The 22139-nt window shown below is 40.1% G+C and overlaps 1 protein-coding gene across 5 annotated transcripts in view; it reads left to right on the plus strand.

Moving 5' to 3' along the window:
* The window catches only part of mid2 (midline 2), a 175477-nt gene that overhangs the window by 97932 nt on the left and 55406 nt on the right, over nt 1–22139 (plus strand). For 4 of the 5 annotated variants that reach the window (XM_026142972.2, XM_026142964.2, XM_080289240.1 and 1 more), the window contains 2 exons: nt 16762–16827; nt 18552–18647. In XM_026142972.2, the coding sequence (XP_025998757.1) occupies nt 16762–16827; nt 18552–18647 (162 nt within the window). The remainder of the gene's footprint in view (nt 1–16761; nt 16828–18551; nt 18648–22139) is intronic. The other variant, XM_026142987.2, reaches the window with a different exon arrangement.

The raw sequence follows: 22139 nt of genomic DNA on the forward strand, positions 1-22139 counted from the left end.
TGCTGTAGGCCAGTCGTTTCTTTTGTCCTGCACTTGTTCAGTTTCCTTGAATTTTTATAGGGGCGCATTACACACCATGCAGAGAGATACCAAGTTTTCAGCTAAAACAGTAATTCCTTTGACTCTGATTGGCAGGCTATTTTATGATGCTAATAATGCCCTAGTGTTACCTGTACCCTTGGAAGTGGTCCTGAGGGTCATTAACCTACTGTTGATCATGCATGTTGTCAAAAGAGCCAAAGTGTAAAAAACAAAATAAAAACATGTAGGTCATTCCTGTCACCAGGGCCAACAGGTCAAACCTCTGTGAGGCATCATGACCCAACCCCAGTGTTTACATTTTGGAAGGAGAAGACAGATAGTTTGAGTGAGAAGACACAGAACAGAGGGAGCACGGAATCAAAGCCTAAGAGCTAAACTCTTAATGAGAGTAAAACAGAATCACCAGATAACCATAACAGTAAAACTAGAGAAACAGAACAAAAAAACATAATACAGAGAAAAAAAACAAAAGTCAAAACACTGGGTCACTGACCCAGGACCGTGGAAGTTATGTGCCGACCACCTCTAGTTGTTCTAGAACAGAAGAAGCCTCTTCGGTTCCGGACAAAGAAGTCCAGTTCCCTTTTTTTCAAGCTCTCAAGGCCATTCGCTGTAATCGTGTAAAGATTTTTTGCTTTGCATATACGTGTTGGTGATGGCCACTTGTGGTCATGCATTTGTTATCGAGTGCTTTTCTTCTGTGGAAGAAACTTCAGTTTTGGCTTTAAGACAGATGGTTTCTTTCTTTTACTGCTGCAACCACTTGATGTGTAAAACACATCACTTCTCTTTTATCAGGGAGCTGGAGAATTCAAAGATATTGGGAATTTAGACAAACAAATGATAAAAACGGGATCCTGGCCATACACATAGCTACTTAGTCTATCTGTCATCTTTTTCTTTTAGCTGAAGACGCAGAGGAGATGCTTTTTATCCTTCCAGCACAAGGCTGCACATTGCAGTGGACTTAAGCAAACCCATTACAGTAATAAGGAAAAATGACTTTGCTGTGAAGGCCAGTCAGTCAGGAATCAGTTGGCTGAGTGCAAAATTATAAAATCTGAGAGGAACAAGTGAAATAAGGTCAGCAAGTGTTGATAAAGGAGTAATATTGGCAGGTTTTCTGATTAATTCTTTTGAAAAAGGCCCAACTGTTTTCATACGTTCTCTGAGCTCTCATTGTTTCATGATTTGATTTTCTTCTAGTTTTCTTCTTTTTTTTTTTCTCTTCTTTTTTGTGTGTCCCGTTTGGATCTTTAGCCATCAGAATTGTTGTCTTAAGGCCAAGAAAGATGCCAAGCGGATTTATTTTACCAAGTGGATCATCATAGCCTTGCCATATTGGTCCATTTGATTGACCTTCATTATAATTATGTATTTATTTTATTTTCGGTTGCTACAAACGGGGCAGACATGACTGGGGGATAGGACAGGGAGAAAGAATGAAAGAAAGAGAGGGAGAGAAAGAAAAACAGAGGGGAGAAGAGACGGTGAGAAAGGGGGGAAGAAAGAAAAACAAACAAAACACCTGGGTCACCTGTATGGAGAAAAAAAACCAGAAGAGAAAGCAAACAAAAAAAAAAAGAGCAACATAATAAATACAGCACCATCACAATAAACTAGCTAGCAGTAGATAACAGCAGATACTAAATATTAAACGATATTGTGCAGCACGCAAGATAGACAGCGCACAATGTGCTTTGAGGCAGCAGCCAAGAAAGGTGTAGTCCGCGTCTGTGAATACCCGTGTGTACACCTGTGTGCATACCTGTGTGGATCAGCATGCTTGCATTCCAAAGGTTTCTCCATGTAACGATCTGCTAGGGAGTGTGGGGAGCCACAGCCCCGTCCCCCAGGGTATGAAGCAGGTATGGAGGAGATCCAGGCCCCAGACATCCAGAGGCCCCAGGGTACGAGGACCCGAAGAGGACCACCAAAAGGGGGTGAACCGTGCCACCCTCCTGGGAAGAGCTGAGTAGAGCCCCAAACGAGAGGTCACCCAGCAGCTACAGAGCAGAGGCCAGAGGGGGTTGCAGTGGCATGCCCGCGGGCTCTGCCGGCAGCCAGCTGTGCCAGAGAGGACCGAGCTTCAGGCCCAGAGGCCAGAGGCCTGAGGGCACCCCACCCCCCAGAAGGGGCCCAGCCGGGCCACAGGCGCCAGGCCCCACCAATCGGCCACCAGGAGTGAGCCGATTTTCTTCTAGTTTTCTAATAGAAACACTTAAAAATGAGGGACAAGGCTTCCAAGAATGAATTTCTGCAGTTTACGTTTAAGTTTAAGTTGAGCCTGTGATGATGGTAAATGTAAAAGAGTGTTACCTATTTGATGCACGATGCACAAATGACATTATGTGTGCATGTGGATAGGGCTAAAGTCTCAGACACACAGTGTTTGTCGGTAACTGGTACAGGTTTTTGCTTCCTCAATATGTAGATATGGATATGTATGAAGTCATGTGTGTACATATGTTATTGTGCATGATTAAGTATAGACCACATTAACAACAGGGTTATTCCAAAATGTTGGTAAAAATGAGCTTGCATATATGCTACAACTTGTTTTGACTCGCCACTTTTCCCATTATGACCTCTCGAAATGCACTTTTTTCATGCTTTATATGTAGAGTTATGAGAAAACAGATAAAACATCAAGTGTACCAATGCTTGTTTCTTAATTTTGATACTGAAGCTGAGTTACAAAACAAATTGTAGTGACACTTACAGTGGATGGAAAATAAATGTTGTTTTACAGCCCTGGGAATTTCATGTGGTGCTCGCATCCACTTCCACGAGTGCTTTTATTGAATTAAATGAGGTTGGTTTTTTTTAAGTGTATAACCATTTTAATGATGTGATTATCATAATTAACATTTTCCAAAAATATTTATGTCAGATCTGAAACAGAAATGAAACCACCGTGACCCCGAATTGGTATAATATTTAAAATGGTTTGAATGGTTGTGCTTGTATTTCTCCACAGCATCAAATCTAGACCACAAGTGAATCACAGTCACATGTTGGTGGAAAATTTGAAAGCGCGGCACAGGATACACAGCTTACAGTATCAAGGCTTTTTAGATACAGCACTGTCACAAGAACTGAAAGGAGAAAACAATAAGACTCTAAACTGACTTTGCAAACTTGAGAGATTGAGAAAACAGGTTACCGGGGCTGTGGTTTGATGTACCTCTTAAAGCCGATGAGAAAAGAAGGCACTGATGCATGCCTAATAGCACATAGGGCTTCTTTTATGGCTTCTAAAAAAGGGACACATCACCTATTATGTCTGGCCAGCATAGTGGCGACAGCAGCAGCGAACACCCTGTCCACCAAAGCTCCACGGGGAAACGCTTACATGTGTGAGGTCACGCATATGCTGCAGCCATGGACTTATCATGGTTTTCACATGCATGGATGAAGTGCGCACACACATACTGTACATGAAACCAGATATATAGATTACAAACCTCAAACCACAACAATTTTTCTTGTTAAAAGCACATAGTTTTTGATCTGTGCGTGACATGAATGAGATGAGTTAAAAGTGGCTCGACATACACACAAATCTACATATATCCTTAACTTCATCCAGTCACTGATCTTTACAATACCATCCTTGAAAGTTTCTGTTTATCTAAGGTTACGTGAAGGAAGTTCAGCTCCACAGGGAGTCATACAGAGAGGAATGTCTGTTCCAGATATCAACAGCCAAAAGCCAACCACGCAGAATTGCAGGAACGTAGGGAATGTGTTTCTCCTTTTTGTGGCGAGTCCATCACAGACGCTGTCCAGTGTGGTTCCCCGCTCTATAACTCTGGTGTCTGGCCAAATCATGAATGCAGGGCAGTAAGGCCGACTCTGAGCTAAGGTTATGTGATTTTGTGCTCTGACTATCATTCTTGCCTGCTGGACCTGGATTCCCAGCAAGTGAGTCTGCATGTCACAGTCAGAGATAAAGCACTCGGTCTAGGGATGTCAGAATCTTTTTGTGCAACAGTAATCACATATCTTCTTCATGATATCAGGGAGTTTTACTTGCTTGCTTCCTCTTTTACACCTCCTTCACTTCTTGGTGTCCATCTCAGTTTTTTTGGAATGCCAGCAGCAGACCTGGCAACAAGTGTCATATTTAGATGTCATGTAGCTGCCATCAGAGCACTACAGTTACATGACCTCATCTATAAATATATGATACTGACGTGATTTAGAGGCCTGCTTCTGTGACATGGTCGGACCAATTAGATGAAGTAAAGCATAGTGGAGATGGAGTAAATAGCTTTTCCTACCTTGAAAGAAGCGAACTCATTTGTCAGGATGAACAGAGCAGCTTTGATACTAATAGAGACACTCTGTCTTGTCACTGACCACTGCCTCTGTGCAGGGACAGAAGGGGAAGTGTGTGTTTCTTGTTTTTGCACATTTTGTGTAAGTGTGTATATATTTGTCTGATTTTGTGCGCGCGCGTCCGTGTGTGTGTGTATGTATGTGTGTATTGGTCACTGCAGTCTGAACAGATGAGAGTCAGGGTCTTTTTCGGCTCTGCATCTGAAAGCCTGCAAGGTCCTGTGGGGGAAGGGAGGGGTCACACTGTGGTGTCCAAGATAAAAGGCTCAGGGTGGAAATCTCACTGCCTGTCTCAGAATCTCTGGATGGCATTATCTGCTATCACAATCAATAGGACTGAAAGCGCAGCCAAAATAAAGCTGCCATATCCCTTGATGGCTCCAACTCCTCTGTTTTTACACAAGCTCATTATGTACTGCAAGTGAATTGCAAACATGTATTCCCTAAAGTTGCGGTAGCTATTGCATCGCACTATTACCTAGTGGAAAAGATAAGTTTGTGCAAGAGCAACATTTTCAGTGTGGAAGGGCAAAAGTAACATTTTCAGTATGAAAGACAAGGAAATGAAGAAGTATGTTTGTAACAGATAGATCAGAGTTCTGACATCTGTCGAGATAAGGAAGACTATTAAAGAGGAAGTTTGTTTTGGAGACCAAATTTTGGACTGCAGTAAATCACAAAAGCTTTGAATCTGAGCCTGTCGTGTCTCTTTTTTCAATAAAATCCGAACTCAGGCGCTGATATTCTGTTGAAAGATATGTTTTGTTTCATCTTAAGGAGTTAGAGTCTGGGATCGCCTTGAAAGGGGATTTAGCTGTTTGTTCATAAGTTAGTCCAAGTTATTGTCAGTTTGGGAGTTAATTGTGTTAAATGAACTCGATAGAAACAAGTTTGAGGAAACAAACCCTGTATTTTTTTTATTTTCTTTCCCCTAGCATTTGTTATGTGCAGGTTTTTATGGTCCCCTAATAACATATTATGACAATTTAGTTTAAAAATAAACTTGTTTTACTGTTACAACAAGTTGTGAATTACTCATTTATGCTCCTCCAGAAACAAATGTGATACATAGTCATTTGCCTCTCATGCATAAGCTTAGCCACATAACACTCATAACATGGCCAAAGGGTATTTCTCTCGTCCTTACTTTTAATTATAATTTATCAGCCAATATCAATATATTGGCATATAACTAATTTCAGCTATGTTTTGGTTGGACTCTATCTACTTTACCCTTTTTCTGATAGCATCAGTGGTTTTGTCTGGTAGATATTACAGATTCTCTTGGCCCTCTTGCTTAAAAAAAGAAATCAAACTGCAGAGTGTTTATATAGTCCAGGAGCTCATATAACATTTCCTGAAGGTACTACAAGCTGACAGATGTAAACCTTTTAGCTAGGAACTCGTCAGTCATCCCAGATTTTCTCTGCTGTAGGATTGGAAATTTGAAAAAAAAAAACAACAAAAACAACATTGTGAATGGCAGTATCAGGTTTAGAGATTCTGAAAGTCAAAAACCAGAGTGGAATAATTTGTAGATGTTTAATTATTAAAGTTCAGACAAAAGATGTTATTTCAAATTGAGATTCTGTTTGCAATCAGAGCTGAACCAGTCTGTCAAGTCTGCTCTGTTTCTTTAGGCAAGTGGGACAAGTCTTAGAGATGGGACTCAGTGCTGTCACTTTTTTTAGCTTTTGCACTGAAAACAAACAGAATGTTGAAGTGGAGGACAGCAAAGTGAAGGTCAGGGCTGGGGAACGACTGAGGCGAAGGCGCCGGCTGACACTGTATTAGCGCAGGACTAAGCAATAAGAAGTAGGAGAGAAGAAAAAGCAGATAACAGGAGCAGAGAATAGAATAAGCTATGGGGACTCTGTTGTGTCAACATTACAGATGGTTCACTCATCGTCATACAACATTCAAATGACAAGGCTTTGCGTCTACTGAACAAGCCTCCAGCAAACCCACGGGTTAGGCTTCAGCTGTCACCACAGCCCATTGAGCAGGATATATCTGTTTTTCATTTGGTGTATGTTTCAGATTTTAAGTATGCGTTCAACACTTCTATGCAGAAAAACAATGAGGCAATCAACGGTGAGAAATAAAAGCACTGCGTGAATAGATCTTTTCACTGCGACGGGTGACCTAAATTTGAAAAAGATGATACATGGCGACATAAAAAATTACTTTTACTTTGATAAAAGGAAGACTGTGATAAATTGCAAAACATTTAGGGAAATGTGCTCATTTCCCTTCTTTCTTAAAGCTAAATGACGAGACCTGCTCCCATCTGCATTGCAAATATTTAGCTCAAGATCTTAGCCGCTTACTGTTGTTTAGCATAAAGCCTGGAAAGACTGACAAACTGGCAGCTTGGCTCTGTACTACAAAACTCTAAAGCTCACTAGTTAGCATGTTAGCTATTTTAGTATGAACATAATTCTTTTGCTAAGCTAAAATAACAGGCTTCTGGCTACAGCTACGTTTATTGTATAGTCGGGAGTGCGACATTGATTGTCTCATCTTGCAAGAAAGAAAAATGTCTGTTACTTATTTTCTAATTATTTTCCCATTGTCACTCTTTATGCCTATCTGAGATCTGCCTTTATCTGATTTCAGATAGGCTTGTTATTCATGCTGATTTACTTATTATCAGAATCAAATGTTTTGGAAGAATGTAGGATACAACTAAATGAGGTGACTCTAAAAATTTAAACTGTGTTATGATTGAGGAGAAGAGGGAAACACCAACATGTATATGTTTACATGTGTGGACACATGGGTACTGAAAGAAAGTTCACAAAGGCACTGGTGGAAGAACAGAAGATCATGTGATCATGTCAGCAGGATCATTTCTGAAAAGTCACTTGCCTTATTCAGCAATGGGTTTGAGTTGCACGTACCAGCTCAGCCAGAAACCTCTGCTTATCCAGTGTTTGTAAAGTGAACATGAATTTTCCACAAGCGTAAATATGCTGCGGCCCGTGTGTTGAAAGTGAGATTATCTGCTGTGTCACTTTGCCACGAGTGATACGATAAAACACCACCAAGGACTCTCAAAGCTGTGGGGCCGTGATGAAAACTTCACAACTGACATGGCAGTTATTCATTGTGCTTTCACAGGCAGACTGTGCATGGCACTCAGTGCTGGGTCTCAAGGGAATGACGCGATAGTTGTTGTAGGCCAGTCTTTCCCAGTAGCTTTCAGTTACGTAATATTTCCTTAGAGATCAAATCTAATGAGAGACAGGAAGCATAATGCGGAAGCGACAAGACAGAAGGGGCCAAGCTAGTTGTTAAGTAAAGGTGACATAATATAGTCACAGCATGTGAAAAATGCTGTAACAGCTCTTGTATTTGTATATTTTCAATATACATTTAGTTCTGATTTTCCTTCCAATAATCAATGGAAAGACAATAATGGTTCACTTGTTTTTCATTGTCAAAAAAATCCTGTCAGCTTCATGATTTGGACACGTCCACAGTCAACATTTGTCACCTCCACTGTAAACGTGACTTCTTTGACATCTTCCCGACTCTTCCTTCCTCACTTTGTGTGGATGCTTTGATGCTCAAATCCTTACGGGGAGATTTGGTGAGAACAACACCTTGGGTTTAGCACACAACATCTTTTGGATTAGCTGACTAGGCGTAGCTGCTGGCTGAGGTAACTTTTTGCACATTGCTTGAGATCAAATAGGATTATACCACCATCAGAAGAGTTCTGATTATATTTATTAAAGCAAAAAGATGTCGGCACGAGATTTAGTCATTGAAAAAAATCTAAATCTGGTAAGAAATCGGCTCTGAATTCACTGACTCCAATGAAGGAGAAACGGGTCATTTTATGCTTGTGCACGCATCCTCATTATTCACAATGCAGAATGTACAAAGCACTCAGGCCTCACCCAGCAAACCAATCAGCTTGCCTGTATTTTACTTGGCAAACATCTTCTGCTACAGCTACTGTTGTCTGTGTCAGCTGTGCTTTTCATTAAGCTGTTATATTTGCGATGGTGTTCACAACACGTCTCTCTGACCCCTCTGGGTGGGTGCTGTGTACCTGACTTAGCAGCTTAGATTTTTTTTTCAATATTTTAATCTCTTGGCAAACCACATAGTAATCTAAAGTAATATAAATATTTCATCATTATATGCCCTAATGTGGATATAAGTTCTATTAATGATTGATGTATGTAACCTTTACATACAATGTGGGTCAAATTTTGACGCATATTAACAGTAAAAACGACACTAAATTTCATTGCTTTAGTCCAAGTGACCCATAAGATGACAAATCACATAGAGCAGGCATACACTGGTGCAAAATCTTGAATAGCATTTTCACCTGCGTGTCGAAGCGCCGCGGTGTACCTAAATAATCTAATAATAAACACATTACAATCAATTTATTGGCAGCCTACTGAGATTAAACTGAGCACGAACTCATATTAAAACAGAGATTAAAAAAGCAGCTGAGAGGTCATAAGATTAGAAACACACCTGGGCTGCTGTTTCAGTGAGTGTGGGAAGCAAATTTGTAAGTCCCACACACACACACAAGGTTTCCTATCACTGCTTTGAATGCTCCGACTGGTCTGTAATAAACTATTTTTATGGTTTGTGTTCCAATTGTTAATTACTGTTGAATTAAACATAGTAATTATGAAGGTTTGTTTATGAAAAAGCATTAAGAACAGAATGTTAAATAATAATAATAATAATGGATTGGATTTATATAGCACTTTTCAAGGCACCCAAAGCGCTTTACAATACCACTATTCATTCACTCTCACATTCACACACTGGTGGAGGCAGCTACAGTTGTAGCCACAGCTGCCCTGGGGCAGACTGACAGAAGCGAGGCTGCCATATCGCGCCATCGGCCCCTCTGGCCAACACCAGTAGGCAAGTAGGGTAAAGTGTCTTGCCCAGGGACACAACGACCAGGACAGAGGGCCCAGGGATCGAACCGGCGACCTTCCGGGTACAGATACGCTTCCCAACCCCCTGAGCCACGGTCACCCCGTAAATAGCTGTAATGGTTATATAGTAAACTCATATTTATATGCATGGTTATATAATAAATCCCAACAATTCTAGAATTTTCTTTCCATTTTCACCTTTAATAAAATATATTATTTCAAATTGAAGTAATTACAGCTGTTCTTGCTTTGACTCTTACATAAAATGTTTATTGGGGAAAAACAGTAGATGTGTTTCTCCAAAAATGAGCAAAAATGAAGAAGCTCCTCGGATGAGAGGCGAAACACCGTCAAAAAACTTAAAGAAGTCCAGTCGCTTTCTTTCCAAGTTCTTTAGACTGTCATGACCTGGATGACTGAGAACCTACACAGACAACAACATGCAAGAGTAAAGAAGCAATCTACAAACCTTGCACTGATAAAAGAGACCCTTTTTTTCTCTTTTTCACTTATGCAGTCTTTGGGAGACACATTTGGTGGATGCCAGCACTGTGCTGAAAACATGGTGGCATTTTTCATTGTAGCAATGACTCAGGGTTTTAAAAACACAGAGCCAAACAACGGCCGCTGGGTTGCCATCACTCAGAGTGACTCAGACTCAGCAAACTGTTCTTTCTGTTATTGCATTTGAGAAAATAAGACAAAACGAATAACCGTGTCATATGAATACACCAACGAGCCAGCAGCTACATAATTGTATTACAGCCAATGAAATGTGGCTGTATGGTGCTTGTCTGTCTGTGTGACTCTCTCTTGCTGTTAGGCACTCTTTTTTTCCCCTCAGTCACGTCTCTTTCTGTTCCTCGTCTGTTTTTTCACGTGGGAGCTAACCAGGCATTTCTGCCATATTAATAAGTGAATATATAATCCATTTGCAGTGGGAATCCTTGAGGGAGAAAGGAAGACAGCGAAGTCTATCATACTGTAAGGCTTATGTGGTGGAAGGTGGGGTGAGGTGGAAGAAAAGTGCCAAGTAACATTCAGATCCTAGCAAGCTGGTATGTTTCTTACATGTGGCACGCAGCCACGAAGCTGTATTTCTAAAAGGTTACAGTGAGTGACTCATGTATTTATTGATTAGAGTATATGTACAAAGTTTTTAAGTAGTCTCTAGCCACTCAATAGCTCATATGCACCTTAAAAATGTAATAAGAAAAGCTGTCAAAATATCAGAATCATGTTGTTTTAAAAGAGCAATGATTTGTTGTGTATTGGAAAGCTAATTTGGTTGGTATATGCCTAAAAGATTTCAGCCTTATGTATACAATGCCATGTCGAGTAAACTTTATTTTAGAAAGAAAGAAAGAACGGTTAAATCAAGAGGCCAGAGGTAAACGTCAGCTACAAGACATTATCTGTGGGGGCAGCAGGTATTTTTTGCTGCGTTGCTGAAGGACATTTCCTTTGAACTTATTCATCGGTTGGAGATATTGAACCTGGATTATGTGGTCATAGGGCAGCTTTCCTGCTGATGACTTCATTTTGCTGTCAGTCAAAGCCTAGAGTTTAAGATGTGAAGCATATTGATGTAAACCCTTTTGGCTTCTGAAAGAATCCTTCAACATTTTTGAAATGTTCCCTTTTTTGATCGATATCAATTTAATATATTTGCGTTCAATAGAGAAAGCACTGTGACTTGTTAAGCTTGGCTCACCACAGTGAATGGAATAAGATCAGCTACAGGCGTATCCTGTGTTATTATTATTCCGTATTCTTCAGTTATACAAGTCCAAATATCAGAAGTACCGAGGCGTGGCATTTGAATTTGGATACAGAGTATTATCTGTTTGGCTCAAACCAGCCACTTTGTATCTCTACTGGAAATATCTTGATTTAATTCCACAATGTCATTGTTTGGACAGTTATCTGTGGGTAAAGCGTACAAGGCAACAAAACAGACCCAGACATGCTCGTCAGATGTCTCTTACAGATTACCAGGCATGCCGCCTTGGCTTTGCTGTTCTGGTCATAACTAGAATGTTCGTTCTGAGCTGTTTCTCTGTTTTCAGAACATTTTAATATTTGTATCGTACGTAAATTATGAAATGTCTTAGATATAAATGTTTTTGTCCTTTTTCTTTATTTTTTTGCTCTACCATAGCTCTGTTACATCTTCTATCTACACAAAGCAGCCAAGCTGGTGACGATAATGTCTTTAGTCAGGAGTCACAGTGGTCGGCCACAGCTTGTCTTGAGGACAGGAATATTTCTTATCTAGCCCACAGTCAGTATCACCGACCTAATGATATCATCTACTGTGGATAACAAGGCTTTGCTATTAGCAGCACAGTATACAGCATGGGCTGATGAAACAATTTTACAGATCTACTTCTGCCTGCTGATTTATAGCACACTGCCGGCCCCGGTGTCTGTGAAATAGAAGTAGTTGGAGAATAATTTAGAATAGAGAACAGATGAGGCACAAACGAAGCTCGAATAAGAGTTGAAACAGCTTTGTTGATCCTTTAGACCTACATGTGTTATATTTGGCAATAACACATATAGGTCCAATATGTTCATTTCATTTTAGCGGTAGGTCTTGCTGACGAGTTGGAGCTCTCCCGTGGAAATAGAAAATAACATACCTGGTGTTTGGCTGCTATTTTCCTCAAGGACTAACTCCTTGTGAAGCTTTGCATTACTGTCAGAGTGGGTTTGCCGTGGAGCGATCTACATTTAGATCTCCATGAAGTTGTGCAGCGTTTCACAGGGAATTAACCTTGAAGGGGATGGCATCCAAATTTAAATCAGGTAAGATTTCATTTTTTATGGGCTTAGGCGTGTTATATTTTGATAGCAACTTGTATAACTTTATAAAGTTACAGATATTCTTGTAGTATTTACAGCAAAGACGCTGTATGATACATTCAGTTTTTACAGAACATATGGGATTTATTGCCATTCATTAATTTTCTTAACCACTTATCCGATTTTGGGATTGAAGCCTGCTCCTGTCACAGGGCAAGAGGCAGGGTACAACCTGGACAGGTCACCAGTCTATCAAAAAAAGTTGGATAATCATTCACATCTATGGCATTTTTAGAATTTAAAATCATCAATTTGGACTGTGGGTGGAGTACCCAGACAGAACCATACACGCAAACTCCACACAGAAGAGCCCCACCTGACAGGTGGAATCAAACTGTGATCATTCTTCTTCTTCTTTAAAAAAATACCCATAGTGAAAAATGTCATTTACATTTAGAAGTGCACGCAACAAGTATGCATCATATTAAACAAAATTAAACGACAACTCTAGCCGTATGTGTTATTTTTCTTCATCTGCATTAATCCATGAAACTGAATAGAACCGCTTCACCAAGAATCCATTGTAGTCTGATTGAAATGAAACTGAAAGATCCTTTAATCCTTTTCAACCATATCACTGATTTGTACTAACCCCACTTTATCCAGGCACCCCTAATCCACAGCATTAAATTCCTCTCGCTTTGCATTTAAATATCACACTGTCATCAACTTGTAATCTGATATGAAATTGTCTACCAAAGGGAACAGGAGATTTGGGAACGGACAAGGATATAGCACACTTTGCGTCACATCTATTTCATTCCTTTTCTTCATGTGCATTCTGCTTGTTTTTGGTATTCCTGGGTCATTTTGGTCCTGACCCAAACAAATAATTTGAAAGCTAAAAGCACAGACAAGCTCATGGCTTATCAAAGAGTCTTATAAACAAGATCAAATGCCAGCTTGTGTCTAGCCTCCTCAGTGTTTCTCAGTTGCAATAACAATCCATTATTCATTTTCAAACCTAACAAGAAATTTCTTGATCCTAATCCCTGCGTGCAGCTTAAAATTTAAATTACTATTGAATTTTTGTCCATTTCTCTTATGATAAACCTCAGAGAGGGGGGAAAACAATTGGGATTCATAACAAGTTGAGTGTGGCATTAGAGTCGTCCTTCCAAACACTTCCCAAGGTTCCTTTCTTTTTCTGAGCAACTTTATTTGAATTCCCCCACAAGACTTATAAATGAAAGTGAGCATCTCCTAGCTGTCTGCTCCCATTTATCGCTGTACCCCCAACTGTTCAGAGATCTCTTAAATGTTCAGTCAGTCTCTTGTAGCTTGAAGGTCACATGAGTTCATTTGGAGTTCAGAAATCTGTGGCATCCTATTCAGAACTACAGAGCAACACTGTGAAAGCTACTGCATTTACTGTTCGGCATTCTTTTTTTTCTGCATAATTATTTCTTTATTTCAAATTTTCTAGTGGAATAAGAGCCTTATAGTGAATTACACAGCTCTTAAATGTAAAAGGTAAAAAAAAAAGTTTTTAAAATGCTGTTTTTTGGAAGTTGGACACAAACAAAAACAGTTAACATTTGAACTGATTTTAAGCATCCCTGATGGTCTCATTAACTGGACCCCAGACTGCAGGGAGACGAGCGCGACTCCCTATTTTTCATACCATACAATTCATCAGTCTCAAGGGTTTTGCCCTATAAAATATTATCCTCAGACAAAAACCCCGTTTCCCAGAAGGCTTGTGTTACTGACACGTCCAGATTCTGAAAAGCCTCTTGTTAACAACAGCTGTAAAGTGAGCTTGTTCAATTCTTTCAAGTTGAATCTCTCCCTCTTTCTGTTGCTTTCATTTCTCTCTCTTAGTGTCCCATTTCTCTTGTACTTGTGGGACGATCTTGATTTAATTAAAAGAAAAGACTTTGAAGTTAGATACTTGGCCTCGGGGCATTCTGTTTCATTTTTGTTGTGGTGGGAGTTGCGCTGTTGTTCTGTTGTTACGTTGTAACGACCCAGAGATTCTGCTACTGGTCAGTGTCATGTTATTAGGCAAAAGATGCAGTTCAGCATAAAATTGTCTCTTAAAAAAGCAAACACATCTCTAGAACATGTGCCTGGTATGTCCAATTTTATAACGCTTGGTCTCTTCTTTTATTGTCTCAGGTTCTTCTTATGATTGCATTATGCTGTAATAACTTAAAGACCACAGTAACTGTTAGTATAGTAAAGCTTTGCGCTGTCTTTAGATTAAGTCTTACAATTTCAGAAATTGCTATTTACAGATGTGTCGTGGTTCTGCTGTGATTGACAGACAACACACAGTGTTTGGATTGTCATCTTGTACCATGGACTGTGTTTCTGTGCAACTTCAGTGCTTAGTGGTAATGTGACAATGAATGATGATGACTAGTTTTAGCTTTAAGAGCAGTCAAAGTTGAGTGAGCGAGTTCAGTAAACCCTTCATCATACTCAACTGTCTTGTAAGAAAAAGGCATCATTCTATATCCACGGCCCCTCTCCCGCAGCTGTCTAGCTACTCTAGTACAAATAGAGAGCCCTCCCAAGAGAAATGGATCATCTGTACAGGAATGAGACCCGGGAGCCCCTCAACATAGTGATGTCATATGAGGGGGTGTTGATCTAACCTGAGATGATGGGCTGTCAGCAGCAGCTGCTGTTGCAGCGGGGCCGGGACGGACAGAATAAATACTGAAGAAGTAAGAAACAAAGCAACAGATGAGACAGGAAGTCAGATTAGCGGGAGAGGATACTTATTGTGATGTAAAATGAAAAGAAAGCTACTGAATACTAATGAAAGTCATACTAATGGAAAACAGAAAAACAGAACAGACTGAATGATGACCGAATTAGAAGCCTGGTCGCTAGCCTACCAAGCTCCCCCTCTCAGCATGAGACTCGTCCCTATTTTCCTCCTGTCAGCCCCTCCTATCTCTGTTACACTCTCTCTATTCACTGCCGTGACATGCTATGTCTAAAGCTGAGTCTGTGAATGAATGATATTACCTCATGCAAATAACACCATCTACCCTGCAGGCCCATCACATGCTTCAAGCAACTAAAAAGCAGTAACTCATCTCTCTCGCATTGGCTTTGATTTCTTCTTGTTCCACTCTAATAACCCTCCGCTCTATTTTCTCTACCTCTCTGTCTCTGCAATGGCCCCCTTTTTTTATATATGTAAATATATGCAATAGGTTTTACGCTTAATAGATTTCAATATAGCAAAATAATCAAAGTGGCTACTGCTGTCTATAGATCTTTCTCAGGCTGGTAATAACACAAGTTATGGCTTGCTATTTAATATTTACACCCAGTCCCTGGCATATCAGTGTGGCTTTTCCATAGTAACCGAAGAAATCTGTCCAGATATTGCTGGTGCAGCAGAAATAGGCAGAGTAATTTTTTTGGCCCCAGCTGTTCACATTTGGGGACAGGAGACCGTGGCTTGTCTTCTGATTGAGGTTTTTGTTTTTCAAGCTATTTTCTTTATTTTCACTCTCATGTTACTTTCATTTTCCTCACTGATTAGGTTTATTGAAAAGAAGTACCTGCTTAACTTTAAGAAAATATGGTTTAGATTTTTTTTTTTTTAAATGTTGCTTCTTAAAAAAATATATGTTGCAGTCATATGTGCTGAGTTGGAAGTGAGACCTGTTTATTTCATGACTCTGATGATGTACATTTCAGACAGAAAGATGCAAACTGACATGATATTAAATAACTTAAATGATAAAGACAATATAAACATAAAATGTCATCATTGATTGGGCTGCTGTTTAACTCTAACACATATGCATGTTCTGACCCATTCCACCCTTTTATGCTTCTATTTCTACATGTTTTGTGTTACGTTTTTCTCTGCTCCAGCTCAAGCGGGTTTGGTTATCTTTGATGTCCCTTGAGTGTTTTAATAATTTGTTAAATGTGTGTTGTTGATGGTTACTCTGCCTCCCTCTATCACTCTCTCTCTCTCTCTCTCTCTGTCAACTTGCCTCCCTATAAGGCGTGGGCTACAAGTAAGGCAGAGCCACATCGCCATACTGACCACAGTATAATGCTTAGTGTTTAGTGTCTCATATTCACCCTACAAAGTATAAACTAACATCATCTGTATACATGGAGACATACATATGTCTCTGACCATATGCAGGCCTAACACATGTAAAATACAGAAAACACACGTACGTATGTAGAGAACAAAGGAGTTTCTTTCGACTGCTGTCGCATGGGGGGGGGGGGGGGGCAGCTGTATTCTAATGTATTAATCATCTTGTCTCCAGCTTGCTAATTAATGACCCATCTGTCCCCACTCACTGATGTTCCACTTCAAACTCCCCAGTAAACAAACACACACACAGAGGCGCTGCGGCACAACAACCAAATTCTCGTTCCAGTGATGCAACTCCAACACCACTGCTGTGCACACTGTACGCTGCACTGTCTCATCTGCATTCAACAAAACCTCCAAAGTGTTTATGGCAGCTTCATGAGAAAGGAGTCCTCCTCATCGGTTGCTGTGCGTTTAGCTGGCAGACGTGTGATCAGGCTTATCTGTGTGTGTGTCTATGTGTGCACTTATGTAGGTGTATGTGTGTGTTCATAGGCTTATCAGGTGAGCCCGGGCAGAGTGTCAGATGCAGTAATGGAGGCTTCAAAGACAAGCGCTGCGGTGAGTTCCCTGGCTGCCTTTTAACAACCCCCCCCCCACCCTTCCACCCCTCCCTCTCCCATCCTCGACTATTCCTGGGACGCAGAGGGACAGAAAGGCACATAAGTAGATAGCTGGATGGATAAGGAAGGGAGGCAAGAAGTGAGATAAGCAGGCAGGTGAATAATTAAGTGGGTGCAAAGTCAAACAGACAACAGGTAGGCGTACATCAGGCTGAGTGGCAGGTAGGAGAGATATTGGAGAGCACAGTTGCCTGACAGTAAGACAGACGCACGGAGGAGCAGACAGACAGTAAGACATTCAGACGCGGCTAGGTGCTTGTACAGGCCACCTCCCCTTCACTTGCATGAGTAGAGATACTTCAAACACTCGCCGCTTGTCTTCTGCTTTGTTCTGTTGTTCTCATCGCAGCTGCTAATGTTGTTTTGATGCTCGTCACCACCATCGCTGATCTGTTTCCTTTGAATGGGAGTTCTATTCCTGACTTCCCATTTGCTTGTTTCCATTTTGGTCTTTTATCCTGCATATGTGTTTGAGTGAACATGTTTGTGCGTGCGTGTCTTTTGTTTTACATCTGAAAAGCAGTCACAGTTAAGGGATAGTAACTGAGAGTTTGATCATTAAAAGTTGCCATTTGAGGTTGATTGGTTTCATTTTTTTCAGGGATCACATAGTTATTTTCTTGCTTTAAAGTGAGATGAAGTTAAATCGTGAGATCAAAGAGTTTTGTAGTAAATAAAACTGCTGTAAGCACTTGTGGCTGCATAAAAGCAAAAATACAGGAAGACGTATGAAAGAGTTAACCTACAAACACAGAACCTACTTTGGCTGCTTCTTATTCAACGATATTCAATTAGAAACCGAATATTTACTGTAACATTTGCAGCAATTCAGCTATTAAAGTCATTTTAATTATCGTGTGTAAAATCTGCAGATTATTTTTAACCTTTTCAAAACTGATGACCTTTTTGATTATTTCTTATTTCGCACCGCATGTAACATTGTTCAACATGGTTCAGACTTCAGTGCATGGCTACTGTGATGGACACTCTCCCTTCTGCAACTATTTTTTTTTTATTGTACTTCACGGGCCTTAATAGATATTTGGATTAATTTTTTAAAGTCGTTTACAGTTTATTGAAGAAATATTTTTGCATGAATGTCTTATGTTATAAAGAAAGTCTTGGGGGATGTGGAGATAAAAATAAAAAAAAGGAGTCAAATAGTGTTGTAGAAATTTCTTGTGATGTCACAGAATGTATATTTTGTATGTGTATGTGCAGACTTATGGGTTTCATTGCGACTTCAGAAGACATAAATATGAACTCATGAACCAGCACTGATGTCACAGACTTCACCAGAGATGTTACCAAAATAATTATCTACAGATATGACTCCCCTTGCAGATTCATGTAGTTCAAAACTTTTGATGTTTTTTTAAATTTATTTTATGTTTGGCTTTTGTTTTTGTTTTTTTAAATCAGGAAGTATCCAGCATAAAACTACTAAATCGAACATAAGGAGCTACCCACTCTCGTAAACAGATGTTAAGAAATTTTCTAATCACTCTGTTCCTCTGTAGTGTCTTAAGCTTAATGGTTTAGCTAAACAATAACCTTACAATAAGAGTATTTATTTATTTATAAGCAAAACTGCACACATTGAAGGTAATACTTCTACTTGTAAATACTAATCATGCCAATCCTCCTGCTCCCTCCAAACAGCAAACTCTGGAGAACAACCTAACCAACTTGGTGAAGAGGAACAGTGAGCTGGAGAACCAAATGGCCAAGCTCATTCAAATCTGTCAACAGGTTGAGGTATGTAACATATCTTTATGTCTTTTAATTTTTGAATAAAATTCAAATGGTCTCCCTTAATTGTAACTCAGGAAAATATGACTTCCATATGGAAAGTAGTTTTGTTTGTCGCCAGGTATCATAGCACAGTCAGAGGTTAGTGTCAGCAACAAGATAACAGCCTCGGAGCTGCTAAAGATTCTTAATGAGGGGAGTTCTGCTGGGTGGAAATAAGCATTTCCAAGTCAGCGCCACACCGCGCACCACTGAAGCTATTTATATTTTAGTCTAAGCCTCTTTTTATTTCATTATATTTCTGCCTCCTGCTGGATCATAACCGTGACTTTGCCAGCATTAAAATACGAATTCAATTCTTTCAATTCCTTCACCAGCTACTGATCAAATATTGATTAATCCCAACACTGTAAGTGAATGCCAGGCTCTTACAGTGTTGTCATAAAAAGGTCTGCATCGTTTTTAAAGAGTTGGAGGAAAGTATACAGCAGCAAATTAATAACAAATGTGTCACAGTGATCTTGTTATGTCATTTGGCCATCAATATGATAAGTGATTAGGCACAGCACTTTGAAAATGGAAATAATAGATACCAGTTTCAGAGGGACTGAAGAACACTCGAGAACAAAAGAGTAGCTATCAGCAACCATCCACTTTCAGACCTTTAAAAGGGTTAGTTATGTCATTCACACAACTTCAAACGCTGATTGAGATGACCACTTGAGCAAAGCCAAAACTAAAAGGTGCAACCACTTTAATGTAAAGCTTTAACTGTATCATAAATTCTGATTGTGTGCCTCTTTAATGTCTCAGCTTTGGCTTCCAATACTGCTTAGGTTCTTCCTTGAACTCTTGGCTTCCAATTAATCTCACTGCGATGAATTAGATTTTTAGGATGGATGAATTACTGTTGCATTACTCAACGGTTTAATTCTTACTGGCACCACCCACACAAGAAATTTATGCTTGCCAGCAAATCAGATGAGATTATCTGTCAAATGGCATATAACTCCAAAGTGGAAGCTTTATCTGACTTGTCACAAGGTGGTAATGTGTCACAGCTCCCCCCGGTACGATTAAACGGCAACCTTCGAAGAGTGTTTGCGCTCCGGTGTCCTGGTGTGAACCGGAACCTGTGTGCACAAAATTATACCTGAGTCAGTCTTGTCACTGTTGACCTCTTCCATTTGGGCCTTTGCTATGATTTAATGGAGGTACTGTTCAAAGCCAGTCAGAGAGTTCTAATGCTTGGCCACAGAGTGTTTTCTCAGCTGAGCATTACTAACACATTCGCACACATACACACAGGTTCATGCTTTCAGTCTGTGCACACTCACTCTTAATAAACACCATCATTTTCTGTGAGATTTGACATTAATGGCTGCAGAGGACAAATGCATTTTAGTGCCGCCATCACTCTCTGCGTAGTTCATTTCTTACCAGCCGGGCATGACTCCATTTTCTCAGAGTCACTCTGAGGTCCATGAACAGCAACTCATGCAGCCGCTCATCCAATCAAAATTAAATGATTGCTGGGTGATTCATTAAGTACAGACAAACTGTTCGTCAACAGTGCATGGCATGAGAAAAAAAAACTGTCTCTGTTTCGTCTTTGTCTGCATACCAATGTTGAGCCACCGCCACGACAGCAGCACATCTCATCAGTTATTCATCAAAAAGTAATGAGGAGAGATTGCATGGGGGAGAACATGCTTCACCAACTCTCAAGCAAAGCAAATTATTGGAATAAACTATACGTTTTCAACTCATTTGGAGCTATTCTGGCTTTATGATGTCAGTGTCAAAGGGCTACAGTTGTTTATTTATGAGAGGCGTAAGGAAGAGAGACTGGATTGTTTTCAGGTGAGCACACATTAAGGTGCAGAGGCGTTTTATGAGTGCCAGGAAGAGAGGCGAGGGCAAGCGAGGAGAAGAAGCTGGAGAACGGCGGAAAGGCTGAAAAGTAGAGGCTGTAGAGGTGAGGGAAAGGAAAAAGAAAACGAAAAGGCAAGAGGTTAACAGGGCAACGGGAACAGAGAATGGGATAAAAAGACGTACAGTAAGTGTTAGTGTGACTAGCAGTGATCCTTTTTTTTATTCTGCAAAAAGAGATGCAGGCAGTGTGTAGAAGAACACGCTCAGCAATAATGCAATACAGCACAAAAAGGGAATAAAAAAGTGAGAGTTTTAGTGAAGGGAGAGGAGTGTGTACAAAATAAGAAATCTCTGAAGGGCTTTAAGCATGACCTGGATTTCTCTCCTCCTTGTTTGCATCATACTGTATTGGTGCCGAAGAAATGATCAAACACAGTGTGAATCAGCTTCCAGTGTGTCAGCACACACTGCAGCGATACATCCCTGTCCGCAAGGGGTTCTCTCCGGGGGAGTTATCTTTTTCTTCAGTCTTAGATGCACTGACTTGATGATGTGTAGGATGCTTCTTTCTTCACCACTAGGCTTGGTGTGGGATTTTTGTGCCTAATGGTATTCGGTTCGGAGCTTTTTAAAAGCATTGATTTGATTCTTAAGCATTTGTAGTGATTTTTGTTTAGTTAACACTCATCACTCATTTTCACTCATGCTTTGATATTAATAGTCAGCAGAGTAAGGGGGACTCATTGAGGCTCTTGGGTGAAGAGCATTTCCCTAAAAACCACTTTGATGTTGAATAGACGCTGATACAGTGACAGATGTAACTGAATTCAGACCCAGACTGAAAGCTGGGTCTGAATAAGACTAATATGCTATCTGTTACCTGCACGTTATTTTTCTCATTCACGAACTATGTTTTAAGCTATAAGCCGTTTAATATTAAGCCAGCTCACTTCTTTTCTTTTCTTTTTTTAGAGTAATAGTAAAAGCTTTTTACCCTCTTCAAAAACACATCTCAAGAGATGCTCGTATTCTTTTGTTGCCATTTCATTTTCAGCACATTTCTATTTAATTCCCAAAGAGCCTCCCCTTTCATACTTTAACAATACTTCCTTAAAGTGCCCTTGAAACTTTGTCTGTGTAGTGAAGTTCTTGCATTTAATATCTCCCTCTTCTTAATTCATCTTGTAACTTGACAGCTGATCAGCTTTTCTGTCATTCTGTCCCACTTTATCTTGCTCTCTATATGGTAGTTGTCCTCGTCGAGGTCATGGTTCAGCTATGCCTCGTGAGACTGTGTGGTTACAAGGTGCTTGCACTGGCAGCTGTATAAAGAGGAAAACTTTAGAGCCAGAAAGCCCAGACACAGCTAAATGTGGAGTAAGCATTGTTTCTAGGAAGCAGTAAAAACCAGCAGCTGGTGTTTCCAACCGCTAGGATCGTGTTAAACTCGTGTGTGTATCAGAACTGATGGAAAAAAGAATCACATCAGACAGAAGCCTGGTGGGTTTAAATGCTCACACGTGTATATCTACTGATTAAACAGCAAACAGTAAGTCCTTAGCTGAGACCTGTCTAGGTGTGTTTACACTGAAGCTGATCACACTCTGTGCAGAATATGAATCA

Source organism: Astatotilapia calliptera, chromosome 2 (assembly GCF_964374335.1).
Source record: "Astatotilapia calliptera chromosome 2, fAstCal68.1, whole genome shotgun sequence".
Taxonomy (NCBI): domain Eukaryota; kingdom Metazoa; phylum Chordata; class Actinopteri; order Cichliformes; family Cichlidae; genus Astatotilapia; species Astatotilapia calliptera.